Source organism: Nerophis lumbriciformis, linkage group LG22, assembly GCF_033978685.3.
Source record: "Nerophis lumbriciformis linkage group LG22, RoL_Nlum_v2.1, whole genome shotgun sequence".
Lineage (NCBI taxonomy): Eukaryota > Metazoa > Chordata > Actinopteri > Syngnathiformes > Syngnathidae > Nerophis > Nerophis lumbriciformis.
Window position 1 is genome coordinate 27,219,959 of NC_084569.2, and position 19,618 is coordinate 27,239,576.

Below are 19,618 nucleotides of genomic sequence, written 5' to 3' on the forward strand. Positions count from 1 at the left end.
TCTGCTTGGTCTCAAACTTGCTAAAAGTAAATTATAGATTATAGTTCATGCATCTCCCACCTGCTAGTCGACAAACGTGGCCACGGACCGACAGGCTGGTCCACTTTCACATCCCAGAGATGGCGAAAAAGACACAAAAAGACGCGAGTTGCAGCAACTTATTTGTAACCCTTCGTGAGGATTGTGATTGATTCTTCATCTAAACGGCATCCCAGCGAGAGAGGAAATAGTTATAATACTTAAATATTTATTTAAAGACACACCGTTGTGTTATAGGTGACTAAGTATATTATTACTAATTATTGGTTTAAAATGTTCAGCTTTTTCTCATTACATGCTTATGTTTTGCTCTGTTTTCTTACATTTTACTGCCTTTTTGTTTATATGGATATGTTATTAATAAAAAAACACACAACTTTTTACATTTTAGCAGACACATGAGGTATATTTGCGCAAAGTATCGATATTGGATTGGTGTCACCAATACCCGGTTTAGGATAGGAAAAAAAAGAACAACATAAGTGTTATTGTCTTACATAGAGATTGTGAATAATAATAATTGTGTTCAACGTTCCCTCTAAGGTGCGCACCTGCGCAATTGCGCACTGCTCACGCGTCCTCTGCGCACAGCAAATCTATGCCGCGCAAAAAATCAAATCCCACTCTAAACAAAATAAACAAATCGTTTGTTTTATATGATTTTGCAATGCAACTGTGAGTAACAGGTGACGAAAGGCGGCCACAAGAGATAAAAACAATGTTTGTCAACACTGTTAAATTATTGTAACGTCTGTGGAGACACTTAAAGGAGGACAGGAATTCCATCGGTCCCTTTATTTAGCGAAATTGTTTGTCGGCCATAACCACACCAAAACAATGTGTAAAATACTTTCATCTAGCAAAACTAGTCGTTGTCTACAGTACAAACCAAGCCAATAGCAACTCTTTGTCATCTGTTATATCAACAGCAGCCGCTTGCTCTCTCTCTCTCTCTCTCTCTCTCTCTCTCTGTCTCTCTCTCTCTCTCTCTCTCTCTCTCTCTCTCTCTCTCTCTCTCTCTCTCTCTCACCTGCACCAACACATACACAATGGCAATTAGCCAGTGGTGCGTTTATGGCCACACAAAAAGTTGGACAACTCCAACACTACACGTAAAGTGTAAATTTCAGGTCGTTTTACTATGACTCCTCAATCAGTGTGCTTATATTCTACTGTCATTTGTTAAGAATGTTATTTTTTGGATATTAATCATGAAATGATGTTACATGACTACATAATTGCTAATAAAAATATTTATTTTACGGACAGAAAGTTAATAAACACTTCATCACATGCAACATGTGAATGTTTTAAGGGGAACTAAATGTGATCTCTGAAAGGGGTACACAATATTTCCAAAGCAGGACTCCCACCCAGGCATAAAATACTATAGTGCATAGCTGATTTAAAAAAAAACAATATCGAAGTGGGCCAAATCATATATATTAGAAAATAATCTCTTGAAATTGACTAGTCACTTGATTATAATAATAAGACATTTAAATTGTTATGTCAGGTTTGAGACAAATACCTACTCAGTGGCCTAGTATACCTACTCAGTGGCCTAGTGGTTAGAGTGTCCGCCCTGAGATCGGTAGGTTGTGAGTTCAAACCCCGGCCGAGTCATACCAAAGACTATAAAAATGGGACCCATTACCTCCCTGCTTGGCACTCAGCATCAAGGGTTAGAATTGGGGGTTAAATCACCAAAATGATTCCCGGGCGCGGCCACCGCTGCTGCCCACTGCTCCCCTCACCTCCCAGGGGGTGATCAAGGGTGATGGGTCAATTGCAGAGAATAATCTCGCCACACCTAGTGTGTGTGTGACAATCATTGGTACTTTAACTTTTAACTTTAACTTTAAATGTGCTGCTGGTATGACCATAGTGTGCACGTCTGTATTCCACTGAATGCTCAGGGTGTTTGTGCGTTTGCTCACACACATGAAAAATTAGAGGGAACATTGGTTGTACTACCTAAATATTTATTTAAAGACACGTCGTTGTGTTATAGGTGACTAAGTATATTATTACTAATTATTGGTTTAAAATGTTCAGCCTTTTCTCATTACATGCTGATGTTTTGCTCCATTTTCTTACATTTTACTGCCTTTTTGTTTAGATGGATATGTTATTAATAAAAAACACACAACTTTTTACATTTTAGCAGACACATGCGGTATATTTGCACAAAGTATCGATATCGGATTGGTGTCACCAATACCCGGTTTCGGATAGGAAAAAAAAGAACAACATAAGTGGAATTGTCTTACATAAAGATTGTGAATAATAATAATTGTGTTCCTCTAAAAGTCTCACAGAAGAAGATAGCGAGTGAGTAGAAACGTTACAAACTAACTAATAAAGTGTGTGTGTTACATGCACACGCACACACACACTCTCTATTTTATTCACCACAATATTATGTCCCACACACTTTTTTTTGTCTCATCAGAAGCAAGTCGTGAGCCGGGATGAAGAGGCGGACAATCCAACTTTCAGTGAGAACTGAGCAGCAGGTGAAGGACCTCCATGACGAGATGTCCTTTTTTTGATTGTTTACCTCACACGGAATTCAGCTTTCAACCACGATCTACTCACACGGCCACAAAACCTCTTCTTGGGCATTCAGGTTCTCTTTATTTTGTTAATTTTTGTTGATTTTCTACTGGACTCCACTATTTTTTTCTTGTCCAAATCAAACATCAGTTAGCAGTTAGCAACGTTAGCAACGGTGCAGAAATATGATTATTATTCCAGTCTGGCCTTTTTCAGTATTTCAGTCAGGCACACATTAATGCTGGAAACAAAAGAATATTTAGAAATATTACTTTTCTTGTACACCTCAGAGTCATATAAGGAGGTACTTGACACATGCTAACATTGTCATGCTAACTTTTTCAGCCAATTTTGCAGCCAACACTTCAGAGTCATATAACTAGGTACTTGACACATGCTTACATTACCATGCTAACTTTTTAGCCAGTTTTGCAGTCGAACACCTCAGAGTCATATAGCTAGGTACTTGGCACATGCTAACATTACCATGCTAGCTTTTTAGCCAGTTTTGCAGCTGGACACCTCAGGGTCATATAACGAGGTACTTGACACATGCTAACATTACCATGCTAACTTTTTTAGCCAGTTTTGCAGCCAACTCAGAGTCATTTAATTTGATGCTTGACACATGCTAACTGTTAGCATGCTAACATTACCATGCTAAGTTTTTTGCCGAACGCCTCAGACTCGTATTACTTGGTACTTGACACATGCTAACTGTTAGCATGCTAACATTACCATGCTAACTTTTTAGCCAGTTTTGCAGTCAAACACCTCAGAGTCATATAACTAGGTACTTGACACATGCTAACATTACCATGCTAACTTTTTAGCCAGTTTTGCAGCCGAACACCTCAGGGTCATATAACTAGCTACTTGACACATGCTAACATTACCATGCTAACTTTTTTAGCCAGTTTTGCAGCCAACACCACAGAGTCATTTAATTTGGTACTTGAAACATGCTAACTGTTAGCATGCTAACATTACCATGCTAACTTTTTAGCCGAACGCCTCAGACTCGTATTACTTGGTACTTGACACGTGCTAACTGTTAGCATGCTAAAATTAACATGCTAACTTTTTAGCCGAACGCCTCAGACTCGTATTACTTGGTACTTGACATGTGTTAAATGTTAGCATGCTAACATTACAATGCTACGTTTTGAGCCTGTTTTGCAGCCGAACACCTCAGAGTCATATAACTAGGTACTTGACACATGCTAACATTACCATGCTAACTTTTTAGCCAGTTTTGCAGCCGAACACCTCAGGGTCATATAACTAGCTACTTGACACATGCTAACATTACCATGCTAACTTTTTTAGCCAGTTTTGCAGCCAACACCACAGAGTCATTTAATTTGGTACTTGAAACATGCTAACTGTTAGCATGCTAACATTACCATGCTAACTTTTTAGCAGAACGCCTCAGACTCGTATTACTTGGTACTTGACACGTGCTAACTGTTAGCATGCTAAAATTAACATGCTAACTTTTTAGCCGAACGCCTCAGACTCGTATTACTTGGTACTTGACATGTGTTAAATGTTAGCATGCTAACATTACAATGCTACGTTTTGAGCCTGTTTTGCAGCCGAACACCTCAGAGTCATATAACTAGGTACTTGACACATGCTAACATTACCATGCTAACTTTTTAGCCAGTTTTGCAGCCGAACACCTCAGGGTCATATAACTAGCTACTTGACACATGCTAACATTACCATGCTAACTTTTTTAGCCAGTTTTGCAGCCAACACCACAGAGTCATTTAATTTGGTACTTGAAACATGCTAACTGTTAGCATGCTAACATTACCATGCTAACTTTTTAGCCGAACGCCTCAGACTCGTATTACTTGGTACTTGACACGTGCTAACTGTTAGCATGCTAAAATTAACATGCTAACTTTTTAGCCGAACGCCTCAGACTCGTATTACTTGGTACTTGACATGTGTTAAATGTTAGCATGCTAACATTACAATGCTACGTTTTGAGCCTGTTTTGCAGCCGAACACCTCAGAGTCATATAACTAGCTACTTGACACATGCTAACATTACCATGCTAACTTTTTTAGCCAGTTTTGCAGCCAACACCTCAGAGTCATTTCATTTGGTACTTGACACATGCTAACTGTTAGCATGCCAACTTTAATTTTGGACAACTTTTGCATTCATAGTTATATAACTTGGTATGTGACACATTCTATTAGCACGCTAGTGTTAGCATTTGAGTGCAGCTCGCACGTTTAAGTGTTTTTTTGTGTAGTGTTCTAAACCAAACTGTGTTTATTTTGTCCGGGCCAAAGAAAAACAAGCTGGGGCCGCACTTTGGACACCCCTGGTTTAGCACGCTTTATAGATGAGATCCAGGTTGGGAGTCCGAAGAGTTCACTGCGCTCTTTTGTAAGGGTTCCATTTTCACCTGTGCAGTTGTCAAGCACATGTTGGAGGCCTTTTCAGCTCCAGTCTGTCATGTTTGACTTTTTTGTTGTTGTTGTTATTGAAGAAACATGAGATTTGTACGTCCACGTCTTGCTGGAGGAAAGTGTGCATTCCTTTGATGCAGACATGTGTGAGCGCACTATAACACGTGCGCATTTACAGCCTGGCCTTATGGCAGGACAGAAACACGTGCCTTAACCCGACTCTCCTCCGTCTTTGCATTCCAACTTTTCCTCCGGTCTTCATTTTGGCGGAGGACGGAGAAGAGAATCGGATCTATTGTAAATGTTGGAGAAAATGTAAATAATCATTTTTGTAAATAGGATGTTCATAAATGTAAATATTCCGTTTTTTTCCTGGTACAAATGTTTTCCTTTGCTGTACATAAATAAATGCTTGTATTTATTAAAGATCCACTCTGGACTCAGCACTCAAGTGTCACGGTTTCAATTTGTTACTCAACCCATTTTTCAGCCTTGATCAGTGATGAAATTCTTAACTCAAAGCACTTGTATCTCAAATCAACGTCGGCCACTGCGTTAAATTTGAAATCAATTCACGTTCAACATGCATTTTAAATAGGAAAACAAACTATGAAATATTGTACAAAACCACCAAAGTAGAAATTATCTACTTCCAGCTGCTTCTCCGTCAAACACACCATCAGCAGCTGTCAGGAAGTGTTGGTGACGAACCCCACGATGCGGATATAGCAGGCTTGTTGCAGGAAAACATGACTTTAATGTCCAAAAGAAAATGCAGGAAAACAGGAATCAGGAACCAGGAAACAGGCAAACTGGAGACAGCAAACAGGAAACAGGATACAAGAGACGAGGAACCAGGAGACAGCAAATCGCAAACCGCTAACAATACTACAGCACTGACTGGAGGGCGAGGCAGGTATAAATAGTAGCCTGATTGGCAATTGCCACCAGGTGTGCCAGACTGCCAATCAGGGACAGGTGAGGAAAACAAGCCCTGCAGGAAAAGGAACCAAAATAAGAGCGCTGACAGGAAATAAAACCCCGAACATAACCAAACTGTCAGTGACAAGCCTGACAGCAGCTTCTCGATATGTTCATGGATAAATGTCTGTCTTTTAGATGAACTTTTAACATGTCATTCTTCTCCGACATGGTGCGGGACGAGCAGTGATTGGCGACACGCTCACGTTTTTCCTTCCTGTGGTTGGAAAACAAAGTTACGTCCATATGCTATACGATAATGCCAGCTATAAACGGATGTTTTTGGTGGGATCTAACAGGGCTAACTGTGACGTTTACTGCGCCAACTAAAGGCGAGGATGCTTGTAACTCAAATTTTGGCTTGCAACTACAAACCCTGTTTCCATATGAGTTGGGAAATTGTGTCAGATGTAAATATAAACGGAATACAATGATTTGCAAATCATTTTCAACCCATATTCAGTTGAATATTCTACAAAGACAACATATTTGATGTTCAAACTGTTAAACATTTTTTTTCTTGCAAATAATCATTAACTTTAGAATTTGATGCCAGCAACACGTGACAAAGAAGTTGGGAAAGGTGGCAATAAATACTGATAAAGTTGAGGAATGCTCATCAAACACTTATTAGGAACATCCCACAGGTGAACAGGCAAATTGGGAACAGGTGGGTGCCATGATTGGGTATAAAAGTAGATTCCATGAAATGCTCAGTCATTCACAAACAAGGATGGGGCGAGGGTCACCACTTTGTCAACAAATGTGTGAGCAAATTGTTGAACAGTTTAAAAAAAACCTTTCTCAACCAGCTATTGCAAGGAATTTAGGGATTTCACCATCTACTAGAGATGCGCCGTTTGCGGACACAACCGCTCGATCCGCGGATTATCCGCGGATCGGGCGGTTGAAATAAAAAAAAAATTAGATTTTATCCCCGGGATCGGGTCGGGCGGTTGAAATAAAAAAAAATTAGATTTTAAATAGATTCAGGCGGGTGGCAGTTAAACCAATTCGGAAATATATATACATAGTTAAATGTTGTTACCCACATACGAAAAACGAGCAGGCACCTGCAGCATATGCCACAACAGAAGAAGAAAAAAAAAAGAGATGGACACTTTTACGGAGCGGAGAAGGGACGCCTCGCCGCGGTCCGGGACCGAGGCCCCTTCCCCCGAGAGGGCCCCACCGGGAGCCGTAGCTGAGGTGATCCGCGAGAAGGGCCCGACGCACGTCCAGGGTCACCACCGCGCCCACCGCACCAACACCCCGCCTCGTACGCCTTCGCCGCGGCCGGCGTCACGCGCAGCAGGTAAGCAGCTTACCTGCCCGCCACCCCCGTGGCCGGGGGCTCGTAACAGGGGTCACTCCGCGCGCTCCGCCCGCGCAGCTTACCTGCCCGCCACCCCCGTGGCCGGGGGCTCGTAACAGGGGTCACTCCGCGCGCTCCGCCCGCGCACCTTACCTGCCCGCCACCCCTGTTGCCGGGGGCGCGTAACAGGGGTCACTCCGCGCGCAGTGCGCTCACGAAAGGGGTGGGGCTCACCCTGGTTGATATAGACAGCAGGACGGTGGCCATGGAAGTCGGAACCCGCTAAGGAGTGTGTAACAACCCACCTGCCGAATCAACTAGCCCTGAAAATGGATGGCGCTGGAGCGTCGGGCCCATACCCGGCCGTCGCCGGCAGCGAGAGCCGCGAGGGCTAGGCCGCGACGAGTAGGATGGCCGCCGTGGTGCATTGGATCAGTCTCCTTTCTTTAACAGGCAAAAGCTTTATAACCTCACTAATGCCTTGCATCGTCTATATTAGATATATAACAACGGGCGGGTGCGGGTGGATGCGGTTTTGATTAAATGTTAGATCGGTTGGATGGCGGATGGTTGACGACTTTCTGATGCGGTTGCGGATGAAATAATTGCCTATCCGCGCATCTCTACCATCTACGGTCCGTAATATCATCAAAGGGTTCAGAGAATCTGGAGAAATCACTGCACGTAAGCAGCTAAGCCCGTGACCTTCGATCCCTCAGGCTGTACTGCATCAACAAGCGACATCAGTGTGTAAAGGATATCACCACATGGGCTCAGGAACACTTCAGAAAACCACTGTCAGTAACTACAGTTGGTCGCTACATCTGTAAGTGCAAGTTAAAACTCTCCTATGCAAGGTGAAAACCGTTTATCAACAACACCCAGAAACGTCGTCGGCTTCGCTGGTCCTGAGCTCATCTAAGATGGACTGATACAAAGTGGAAAAGTGTTTTGTGGTCTGAGTCCACATTTCAAATTGTTTTTGGAAACTGTGGACGTCGTGCCCTCCGGACCAAAGAGGAAAAGAACCATCCGGATTGTTATAGGCGCAAAGTTGAAAAGCCAGCATCTGTGATGGTATGGGAGTGTATTAGTGCCCAAGACATGGGTAACTTACACATCTGTGAAGGCGCCATTAATGCTGAAAGGTACATACAGGTTTTGGAGCAACATATGTTGCCATCCAAGCAATGTTACCATGGACGCCCCTGCTTATTTCAGCAAGACAATGCCAAGCCACGTGTTACATCAACGTGGCTTCATAGTAAAAGAGTGTGGGTACTAGACTGGCCTGCCTGTAGTCCAGACTTGTCTCCCATTGAAAATGTGTGGCGCATTATGAAGCCTAAAATACCACAACGGAGACCCCCGGACTGTTGAACAACTTAAGCTGTACATCAAGCAAGAATGGGAAAGAATTCCACCTGAGAAGCTTAAAAAATGTGTCTCCTCAGTTCCCAAACGTTTACTGAGTGTTGTTAAAAGGAAAGGCCATGTAACACAGTGGTGAACATGCCCTTTCCCAACTACTTTGGCAAGTGTTGCAGCCATGAAATTCTAAGTTAATTATTATTTGCAAAAAAAAAAAAAAAAAAGTTTATGAGTTTGAACATCAAATATGTTGTCTTTGTAGTGCATTCAACTGAATATGGGTTGAAAAGGATTTGCAAATCATTGTATTCCGTTTATATTTACATCTAACACAGTTTCCCAACTCATATGGAAACGGGGTTTGTAAAAGTAAAACAAGACAGTTCTTATCTCAAAACATTGTTCAAGTAGCAGTGGAGTGGAAAAACAATTATATTCTTAATTGTTTTTTCATTGTATACATTAAACCAAAAGTGTGTGAAAATACCATCTAAACATCACAAAATGCCACAAATTCAGTCGGCCATTTTGAATATTCCGCTCCGAACACCTTCGGTAATTTGCGTAGATTCTACGTCACTGTAGTAACGCTTCTGCACTCTGACCATATTATTAGGTCAGTCATACTGGAAAATTTGGAAAGAGATGTGTTGTCTATCATTCACAATCCTTATGTAGGACAAGAACACATATTATTGGCTTTTTTTTTGCATTCTAAATGATAAATAAATATCTAACAATTGAGTAAACAGATGGAGGGTCCTCTTATTATACTCTCTAAAAACATCCAGAAAGCGCCAACAATACTCCATTTTCATGTTGTGACCTGAAAATGAACCAAATATGACTGATATATATATATTTTTTTATTGTTTATTGTTTATTGAATGCATCCCAATTAGCTGACGCCAAGGCGACTGCTAGTCTTCCTGGGGTCCATATAGGAGCATACAAAATTAAAATACAAAGAATACATGCATTACCAGACATTATACAATGGAAAAATACAACATAAATATGACTGATATTGTTATTATAAGTGCTAACACAGACAGATTATTTTAGCAGCGCATTGATGGCAGTTACCATGAATTGATTAACGTGGACCCTGATGTAAACAAGTTAAAGTTAAAGTACCAATGATTGTCACACACACACTAGGTGTGGCGAAATTATTCTCTGCATTTAACCCATCACCCTTGATCACCCACTGGGAGGTGAGGGGAGCAGTGGGCAGCAGCGGTGGCCGCGCCCGGGAATCATTTTTGGTGATTTAACCCCCAATTCCAACCCTTGATGCTGAGTTGAAAAACTTATTTGGGTGTTACCATTTAGTGGTCAGTTGTACGGAATATGTACTGTGCTGTGCAATCTACTAATAAAAGTTTCAATCAATCAATCAAAGCCTTTGTGAGGATTGTGATTGATTCTTCATCTAAACAGAATTATGTGAGCGTCCCGTCGGTCGGCATCCCAGCGAGAGTGGAAATATTACAGTAAGTGTTTGTTTTATTATGGAGGCGATGCTGATGAAGAGACAGGGCTGCGGAGCTGGCGCAGAGCGCCGGGACGGACAAGCTTTACAGGGTCTTGGCTGAATGAGCGTGTATCGGACACCTCGGTCTCCTGAGATGCATCCTCGCTCATCCATCCGACTGGACACTGGCCGAGAGTTAGTGGGCAGCCGAGGGAGTCGGCTCTCTTGGTTGCTTTGTTGGGTCTGCTCCTGTCTCTGACCATGCTCCCCCACCGCAGAGGCCACCACAGTGTATATGTTTTTTTGTTTGTTTTTACTTTTGTGGCTGTGTGTAGAAGTGGCTGGTTGCATCAGCTCTGCTCTTTTAATGTCTTTAATGTTCTTTGATGTTTAATGCTTCCCTCTTACACACATGCCTTTGTGTGCTATGGCTATGAGGTTTTTTTCCCCTTGGCCTCAGCCTGGACCCCCTCTCCTGTCTGAATTTTTTTTTCTCACCCCCCACCCAGCATTTACCTGGTTCTCCCCTTTTTTGTAAGGGCCCCGGAAGCTGGCAGACCCGTCAGCCATTCTGTTCTGTCTCCCTGTAATGTTTGTCTGATCTTGAATGGGATTGTGCTGAAAATCTTAATTTTCCTTTGGAGATTATTTAATTATTTCTGATTCAGTTTCTGTTTATTACGGTTACTTGGTATGTTTGGCACCTAGCAATGCTGCTAATGCTACAGTGTTTCAATAAATCTACATCCGTTTAGCACTCGGCTTCTATAATGTAATGCTCGTCTTCTTTGTATTCGGGCTCAAAAATATAAGGTTCTGTATCATAATTGTTCCCAAAGTAATCGTTGTTGGCTCTCACAAAGTCTGCTTGATTAGCATCATTGTTAGTAAGGCAGGGGTCTTTGGCTCCTCCTCTACGTCACAGATCACATTATCTCTCAAAATGGCTTGGGGATCTCTGTGAGATTGGTAATATTTTGATCATATCTATTTATTCTCAAACTTTGGAAGCCTTTGGGTGTCATAAATCAGATATATATGATAGTAGCTTCAATGTAGAGGCAACTTATTTTTCCACTCTACTGCTACTAAGTTGAGGCGCTGTTTAGTTGAGGTAACACGACAGAGCACGCTGGAACCTGGAACTTGTTGACAACCCGTCTAAGTTTTGGTCCACCGTATTAAGCCGACATTAGCATAATGTCGCGTAACAATAAACAGTCTTTGTCGATGTAACATGAGACCCAAAAACCATTCATCGTCGACCATCCCAAAGACTCAAATAAAAATGCTAGCAATGGCTATTTCCCATGCCAAACCAATCTTCTCCGTGTCCGAGTGTTTACATGGCGAGAGATTGCACTCGCGTGGAAGATTCCTTCAAAAGAGACGCGTGCAATTTCACCTAATTGGTCCAAAAAATATTTTTTTGCAAACCAATGATCATAATCTGAAAATGATGTGCCGGTGTTGAGTAACCATGTAATACTCTTCCATACCACTAGGTGGCAGCAGGTAACTAATTACTTTGTCGGCCTACTTTGAGACGAGATAATTAATGATGGATGCATGGATGGTTATGGTTTGAATTCATATCCAACAATTGTGTCAGGTATTTGATGGGAACAACTATGTTTCCTAGAAAGGCTACTTAGTTTAATTTTTTTAACATGTTCTGCTGGTGGTGTGCTTCGGAATTTTTTTCAAAGAAAAAAGGTGTGCCTTGCCTCAAAAAAAAGGTTAAAAACCACCGGTCTATACACAACGCGAAGCCGCCTCAGAGATACTAATCCTCACTATTTTGGCGGAAAATAAAGTGTCTTCCTCACTGGAGAACTAGAGGGAAATGAATGGCTAAACATGCTAACAATGAGGAGAACAACACAAGAAGCTAACTGGAAAAGTTTCAATGTAAGGGAGAGGTGATCGATCTAGATATTGATACTATCGATAACTAGTGTAGTCGTAGTACATTGTCACAATGCTGTGCACCACAGGAGAGAGTAACCCAAGGATGCAGACGGACTAAACAGTTTTTACTGAGGTCATGTACTCACAAAAGCAATCCAAACAGGAGGTAACAAAAGGTGCAAAAAAGAGAAAACAAAATGTGCACCGTGGAAAAAACAAAAATTACTATATACAAAAATAAACTTGGGTCGGAGGCGTGCAAACTACAAAAACAACACCTAGCTGGATGGCACTGGGAATGGCCAATATAGCAGCTAGTAAAATACTAGAAGCATCGAAGTCATCTGGCGTGGAGAGCCGAGCGTCGTCCAGCTGCCAAGGTGCTGCCTAAGAAGCATCAGGGAAAATTGGAAGCAGCTGCACATGTCTCACAACTCCGCCCACAGGGGGAACACAGGGACTCTAGGGGGAAGGAGAAATGTAGTAAGTGCAAGGACAACTGCACCAAAAGAGGAAAAGTGAAAATACAAACATGGCAACAGGCGGTGACACATACAAATTATACTAAATTGATTAGATCAATATTATTATTATTACATAGCTATTTTGTTGTTGTTATTGTTTACAAAGTCACTGGATACAGGAAAGCTTTGAAGACAAATTATTTAAATTCGAGTGAATAGTAGTTTTTGGTTTTACTTAGTTATTGTGCACGAGCAACGTTCCCTCTAAGGTGCGCGCCTGTGCAATTGCGCACTGCTCAAGTGTCCTCTGCGCACGGCAAATCTATGCCACGCACAAAATCAAATAAAAAAATAAGCGCATAACAATTTTCGACACACGGACACGACAAAGAAAACAGTTTTCGTCATCATTGTTCACATATTGTAACGCCTGTCGAGACGCTTTGAGGACATGAATTCCTTCGATCACTTTACTGAGCACAACTCTTTATTGTCGGCCATAAACACATCACCAAAACATTAGTAAAACAAATGATATCTAGCAAAACTGGTCATTTTCTGCAGTACAAACCAGACCAAAAGCAACTTTGTTATATCAACAGCAGCCGCTCGCTCTTTCTCACTTGCGCCAACACATGCACATATGGCACTTAGCCAGTGATGCGTTTACAGCCACACAAAAAGTCGGACAACTCCAGCACCACATATAAAGTGTCATTCCAGGTTGTTAGCGACTTTGGGTACTTAGAAAAGCGCTATATAAATCCCAGTTATTATTATACTTCTCTTGTTGCCTTATTTGTATTTGACTTTATTAAATGTTTGGGTAGAATGTTTTTAAACAAAACTAGTTTTCTTTGAAGTAATATAGGAATTTATCAGAGCTGTTTATCTATTGTATGGAGGAATGTAGTTAATCATAGAACTGGCATCCAATGTTTTTAAAAAGTATTGATTTTGATTGGAGAATTATTTGAAATATAAGATTCACAGCCCTATATTAATTTTTGAAAGATAATTCAAGTCTTCGGTTGGTATAATGAAGTATTTTAAGTTATTTTCTGTGTTTTGCTTGTTGCATCAAGTGAAGTAGATGATTAAAAGTTGTAGCTTGTATTCCGACAAAAAGCTGGAACGCATGAAAAAAGAAGATGCTTTTGTAAATATTTCAGCCCGAGTACAGTTGGAGAGGACTTTGACACACAGCAGCAGATTCCACACTTGAGCAGCTGTGCTATGAAAACCTGGGCTGTGGTTTTCTTTTTTTATTTCCCTCTCCTAGGGGGGGGGGGGGGGGGCTTATATTCGCTTCTGTGGAAACATACATCCTTTTCCTAGAAAGTCCACATGTCACGCTGCGAGGAAAAAAAACCCCACAAGCCTTCCTCAGAATCCTCCCACGCCGACCGAGAGTTTACATTTGTCCAAAATAACAACTGAAAGTACACGTGCATGCAAGAATGACTTAGTTAGGATTGGTCTCTGCCATCAGGAGGTCACAACAACAATGTCTGACAGAAAGTGACACCCAAACGTGATTTTAAATACAAATTTTGAACTTTTTAAGGTCTTAAGCAGTCGGTTTGAGTTTGGAAGCAGTATTCAATCCGTGAACAGGCTTGTCCCTGACAGTTTGGTCATGTTTTAGTTTTTCCTCTGTGTCTGTCTTTATTTCCTGTCAGCGCTCTTATTTTGTCTTTATTTCCTGCTTGTATCCCTGAGTGCTCTTTCCCCTCAGCTGTGGCTGATTGGAACCTGGCCACACCTGGTGTCAATCAGCCAGCTGCTATTTAGACCTGCTTTGCCCTCCAGTCAGTGCTGGGGTATTGTCGCTTATGATTGTCAATGTCATTAACACTTGTCGTTGTAGCTGTGTCTACTTCTGTTCACTCTGCTCATGTCATAGTTCCTTCGTGTCACAGTAAGTGTTTTTGTTTCTTGTCCACAGTTAGCCTTTGTGCTAGTTTTTGTTCATAGCCAAGTTTGTTCTCCGCCTTGTGCTCGCCTTTTGTTTGTACCCTTTTGTTTGGTCTTGTTTTAGTGTTAAATTAAATCATGTTTTCCTGCACCAAGCCTGCCGTCTCTGCATCTTGGGGTTCGTCACCTACACACTCTGACAAATTTACAGTCTGGTAACAATGTGAATTGGATAGCCTTTATGTCGTCGTATATGTATATGATATTATAAATAAATACTTTCCTTCCCTTTAATAAACTAATATAAATATAGTATTACATCTTAATAAAGTGATAAATATAGTATTAAGTCTTAATAAAGTGATAAATATAGTATTAAGTCTTAATAAAGTGATAAATATAGTATTAAAACTTAATAAAGTGATAAATATAGTATTAAATCTTAATAGAGTGATAAATATAGTATTAAATATTAATAAAATTATAAATATTGTATAAAATCTTAATAAAATTCTAAATATAGTATTCAATCTTAATAAAATTATAAATATAGTATTCAATCTTAATAAAGTGATAAATATAGTATTAAGTCTTAAAGTGATAAATATAGTATTACATCTTAATAAAATGATAAATATAGTATTAAATCTTAATAAAATGATAAATATAGTATTAAATCTTAATTAAGTGATACATATAGTATTACATCTTAATAAAGTGATATAGTATTAAGTCTTAATAAAGTGATAATTATAGTATTAAATCTTTATAAAGTGATAAAGTATTAAGTCTTAATAAAGTGATAAATTTAGTATTAAATCTTAATAATGTGACAAATAAAGTATTAAGTCTTAATAAAATGATAACTATAGTATTGAATCTTGATAAAGTGATATCTATTTAGTATTAAATCTTAAAGTGATAAAAATAGTATTAAACCTTAATAAAGTGATAAATATGGTATTACAGCTTAATAAAGTGATAAATATAGTATTAAATCATAATAAATTTATAAATTAAGTATTAAATCTTAATAACATTATAAATATAGTATTACAGCTTAATAAAGTGATAAATATAGTATTAAATCATAATAAATTTATAAATTAAGTATTAAATCTTAATAACATTATAAATATAGTATTACATCTTAATAAAGTGATAAATATAGTATTACATCTTAATAAAGTGATAATTATAGTATTAAATCTTAATAAAGTGATAATTATAGTATTAAGCCTTAATAAAGTGATAAATATAGTATTAAATCTTAATAAAATTATAAATATAGTATTAAATCTTAATAAAGTGATAAATATAGTATTAAATCTTAATAAAGTGATAAATATAGTATTAAATCTTAATACAATATAAATAAAGTATTAAATATTAATACAATTATAAATATAGTATTACATCTTAATAAAGTGATAAATATAGTATTAAATCTTAATTAAATGATAAATATAGTATTAAATCTTAATAAAATTATAAATATAGTATTAAATCTTAATAAAGTGATATATATAGTATTAAATCTTAATAAAGTGATAAATATAGTATTAAGTCTTAATAAAGTGATACATATAGTATTACATCTTAATAAAGTGACAAATAAAGTATTAAGTCTTAATAAAGTGATAAATATAGTATTAAATCTAAATAAAGAGATAAATATAGTATTAAATCTTAATAAAGTGATAAATAAAGTATTAAAAGGCGAGTGTGTTCCCCGCCCCCCACTAATTTATTTGAAATAAACGAAACACAAAAATATACTGTCTAATGTACACAATTCAAACAAAATAGCATCTCCAAAACCATTTGTTATTCTGCAAAAATGTGAAGTAAGAAAATAAAAAAAGAAGAGCAGGAAGAAGCAAAATGCCATTTTGTACCGCCACATTGCCCAGATAATATGATTGTTCATCAAAAATATGAAACATAATCACCTGACAATATTCAGCATATTATTACTTTGGAGGGACAATATCAAATAAATACATCATGAAATAAGTACTTATTGATTTATCATAATGAATTAATTCATTTATGTACAGTACATTTGCATACAACAAGCTTGTAGCCAGTCTGTGGGTTGCCTACAGCCACATTCTCACGCTTCCAATATGATGAAACTCACTGAACCTCGAAAGCGGCACAATCTCACTCGGCTAAAGTTTTGTTTTGTCGGCAGCGATGGCCGGAAAGTACTGCCTTTCAAAGAAAGTTGACTTACGTCTGATTATTAATCATTAACTGCTCAAGGTCACGCGTCACGGGATGGATCATTCCTGTACAAATATAGGATTTCATTGTTTGTGACTGCAACACTGTTGTGCTACCTGGTGGTGTAACATGATTTATACAATAAACATCATGTAAATGACAATGTAACATGGTTTATACAATAAACATCATGTTAAATGACAATGTAACATGATTAACTACAATAAACATCATGTAAATGACAATGTAACATGATTTACTACAATAAACATCATGTAAATGACAATGTAACATGATTTATACAATAAACATCATGTAAATGACAATGTAACATGATTTATACAATAAACATAATGTTAAATGACAATGTAACATGATTTATACAATAAACATAATGTTAAATGACAATGTAACATGATTAACTACAATAAACATCATGTAAATGACAATGTAACATGATTTACTACAATAAACATCATGTAAATGACAATGTAACATGATTTATACAATAAACATCATGTAAATGACAATGTAACATGATTTATACAATAAACATAATGTTAAATGACAATGTAACATGATTAACTACAATAAACATCATGTAAATGACAATGTAACATGATTTACTACAATAAACATCATGTAAATGACAATGTAACATGATTTACTACAATAAACATCATGTAAATGACAATGTAACATGATTTACTACAATAAACATCATGTAAATGACAATGTAACATGATTTACTACAATAAACATCATGTAAATTACAATGTAGCATGATTTACTACAATAAACATCATGTAAATGACAATGTAACATGATTTACTACAATAAACATCATGTAAATGACAATGTAACATGATTTACTACAATAAACATCATGTAAATGACAATGTAACATGATTTACTACAATAAACATCATGTAAATTACAATGTAGCATGATTTACTACAATAAACATCATGTTAAATGACACAGTAACATAATTTACTAGAATAAACATCATGTAAATGACAATTTAACATGATTTACTACAATAAATATAATGTTAAATGACAATGTAACATGATTTACTACAATAAACATCATGTAAATGACAATGTAGCATGATTTACTACAATAAACATCATGTAAATGACAATGTAACATGATTTATACAATAAACATCATGTTAAGTGACAATGTAACATGATTTACTACAATAAAATAATGTAAATGACAATGTAACATGATTTATACAATAAACATAATGTTAAATGACAATGTAACATGATTTACTACAATAAACATAATAATATGGACAATGTTAACCATTAGTCTAGGATTATGCAATGAAGTTGACAACAAACGACAACACAATAACAATACAATACCGACACAGATTGGGACACTAAGTTATTGTTATTGTATGATTCAACATGTATTTACTAATTATACATATATGTCAGATTTTATATATGCATATGTTATTTTTTAAACCTGTTTAGTGGTTGATTTATTTAGTTTTTTGAAAAATAATTTATTCTATGCAATTCTATTATTTTTTTATTATTACTTAAACCTTTTTATTTCAATTTATCTTTATTTTTTTAACATCTGAAATTCAACTTTTTTCTTTGTCACTGCACTACAGTATATCATATTTGTTTTATTCATGTATTTATTTTTATTTGTTTTCCTTTCTCATATTAGTCATTTTCAGTCTTTTTTTTAAATATATTTTTATTCATGTATTTATTTATTTTTCTATTTATTATAAGCTTGGCCTCTTCCTGCACTTTTCCGGACAGACAATATAATTTTATTTTAATATTACTAGAAATGTTTTGTTCTTATAAATGATAATACTGTATTGGAAATGCTATTTATTTATCTTTGCATTGTGCAGATGAAGAGTATTTTTGTGTTCGAAAAAAAAATACAATAAAATAACGATACAAAAAATATATATAAATGTTTTTTTCTTTATCACTGCATTAGGTGGCAATCTATTGCTTCACATTTTTTTATTATTCTATTATTGTTTTTTCTGTATTAGAAAATGGTGGACACATAAAATGTGTCAACTCGTTGTGAATGAATTATTAATAAGAGGCAAGATTATTATTAAACCTTCCTTCAACCCACTCATGTTGAATGTTGTAATCCATACCAGGATTGTAATGTAAAATTTAATTTACTGTAAAGGCAACATTTAAATTATATGGTTATCATCACACTTTGCCATCAGTGGTGCACTTTTGTTTTTTGTTGTGGTATTACATTTTTTAATTGTTGCCTTTTGTAAAAAAAAAAAAAAAAAAAAGAAAAGAAAAGAAAAGAGAGAGTAAATTTAGAAAAATTAAAAAGAGAATAATTGTATTTATTCTTGATATTGTTAAATTGTCTTCTATTTTTTTTTGCCTAAAATCTTATACCCGTGTGGAGCCCATCAAGATCCAGGGCCGGGAGGTGGCACTAGTGGGGCAGTACAAGTACCTGGGAGTCCACTTGAACAGCAGACTGGACTGGACGGACAATAGCAAAGTTGTATACAAGAAGGCAGGGGCGCCGCTAGGGATTTTGGGCCCCATGAAAAGAATCTTTACAGTGCCCATTATTTTTTCTTCATCATCATTAGGGGCCTCTCTGGGCCCCCCTCCATCATGGGCCCCTAGAATCCGTCTCCTTTACCCCCCCTTTTCGGCGCCCCTGCAAGAAGGGCATGAGCAGACTCTTTTTCCTGAGGAAACTTAGGTCCTTTAACGTGTGCAGCAAGCTGTTGGAGATCTTTAATCAGTCTGTTGTGGCCAGTGCCCTGTACATTGCAGTGGTGTGTTGGGGGAGCAGCTCCAGCAAAAGGGATTTAAACCGAATTGACAAAATGATCCGGAAAGCCGGCCAAACTATTGGCACGCAGTTGGAGGCGTTTGTGTC

At 37.5% G+C, this 19,618-nt stretch overlaps 1 protein-coding gene across 1 annotated transcript in view; it reads left to right on the forward strand.

The window, feature by feature from the left end:
• The window catches only part of ldlra (low density lipoprotein receptor a), a 39,161-nt gene extending 33,696 nt beyond the window's left edge, over positions 1–5,465 (forward strand). Inside the window, exon 18 of the mRNA XM_061973592.2 lies at positions 2,495–5,465. Coding sequence (XP_061829576.2) covers positions 2,495–2,551 — 57 coding nt within the window. The 3' untranslated portion in view covers positions 2,552–5,465. The remainder of the gene's footprint in view (positions 1–2,494) is intronic.
• Positions 5,466–19,618: the final 14,153 nt, after the last annotated feature.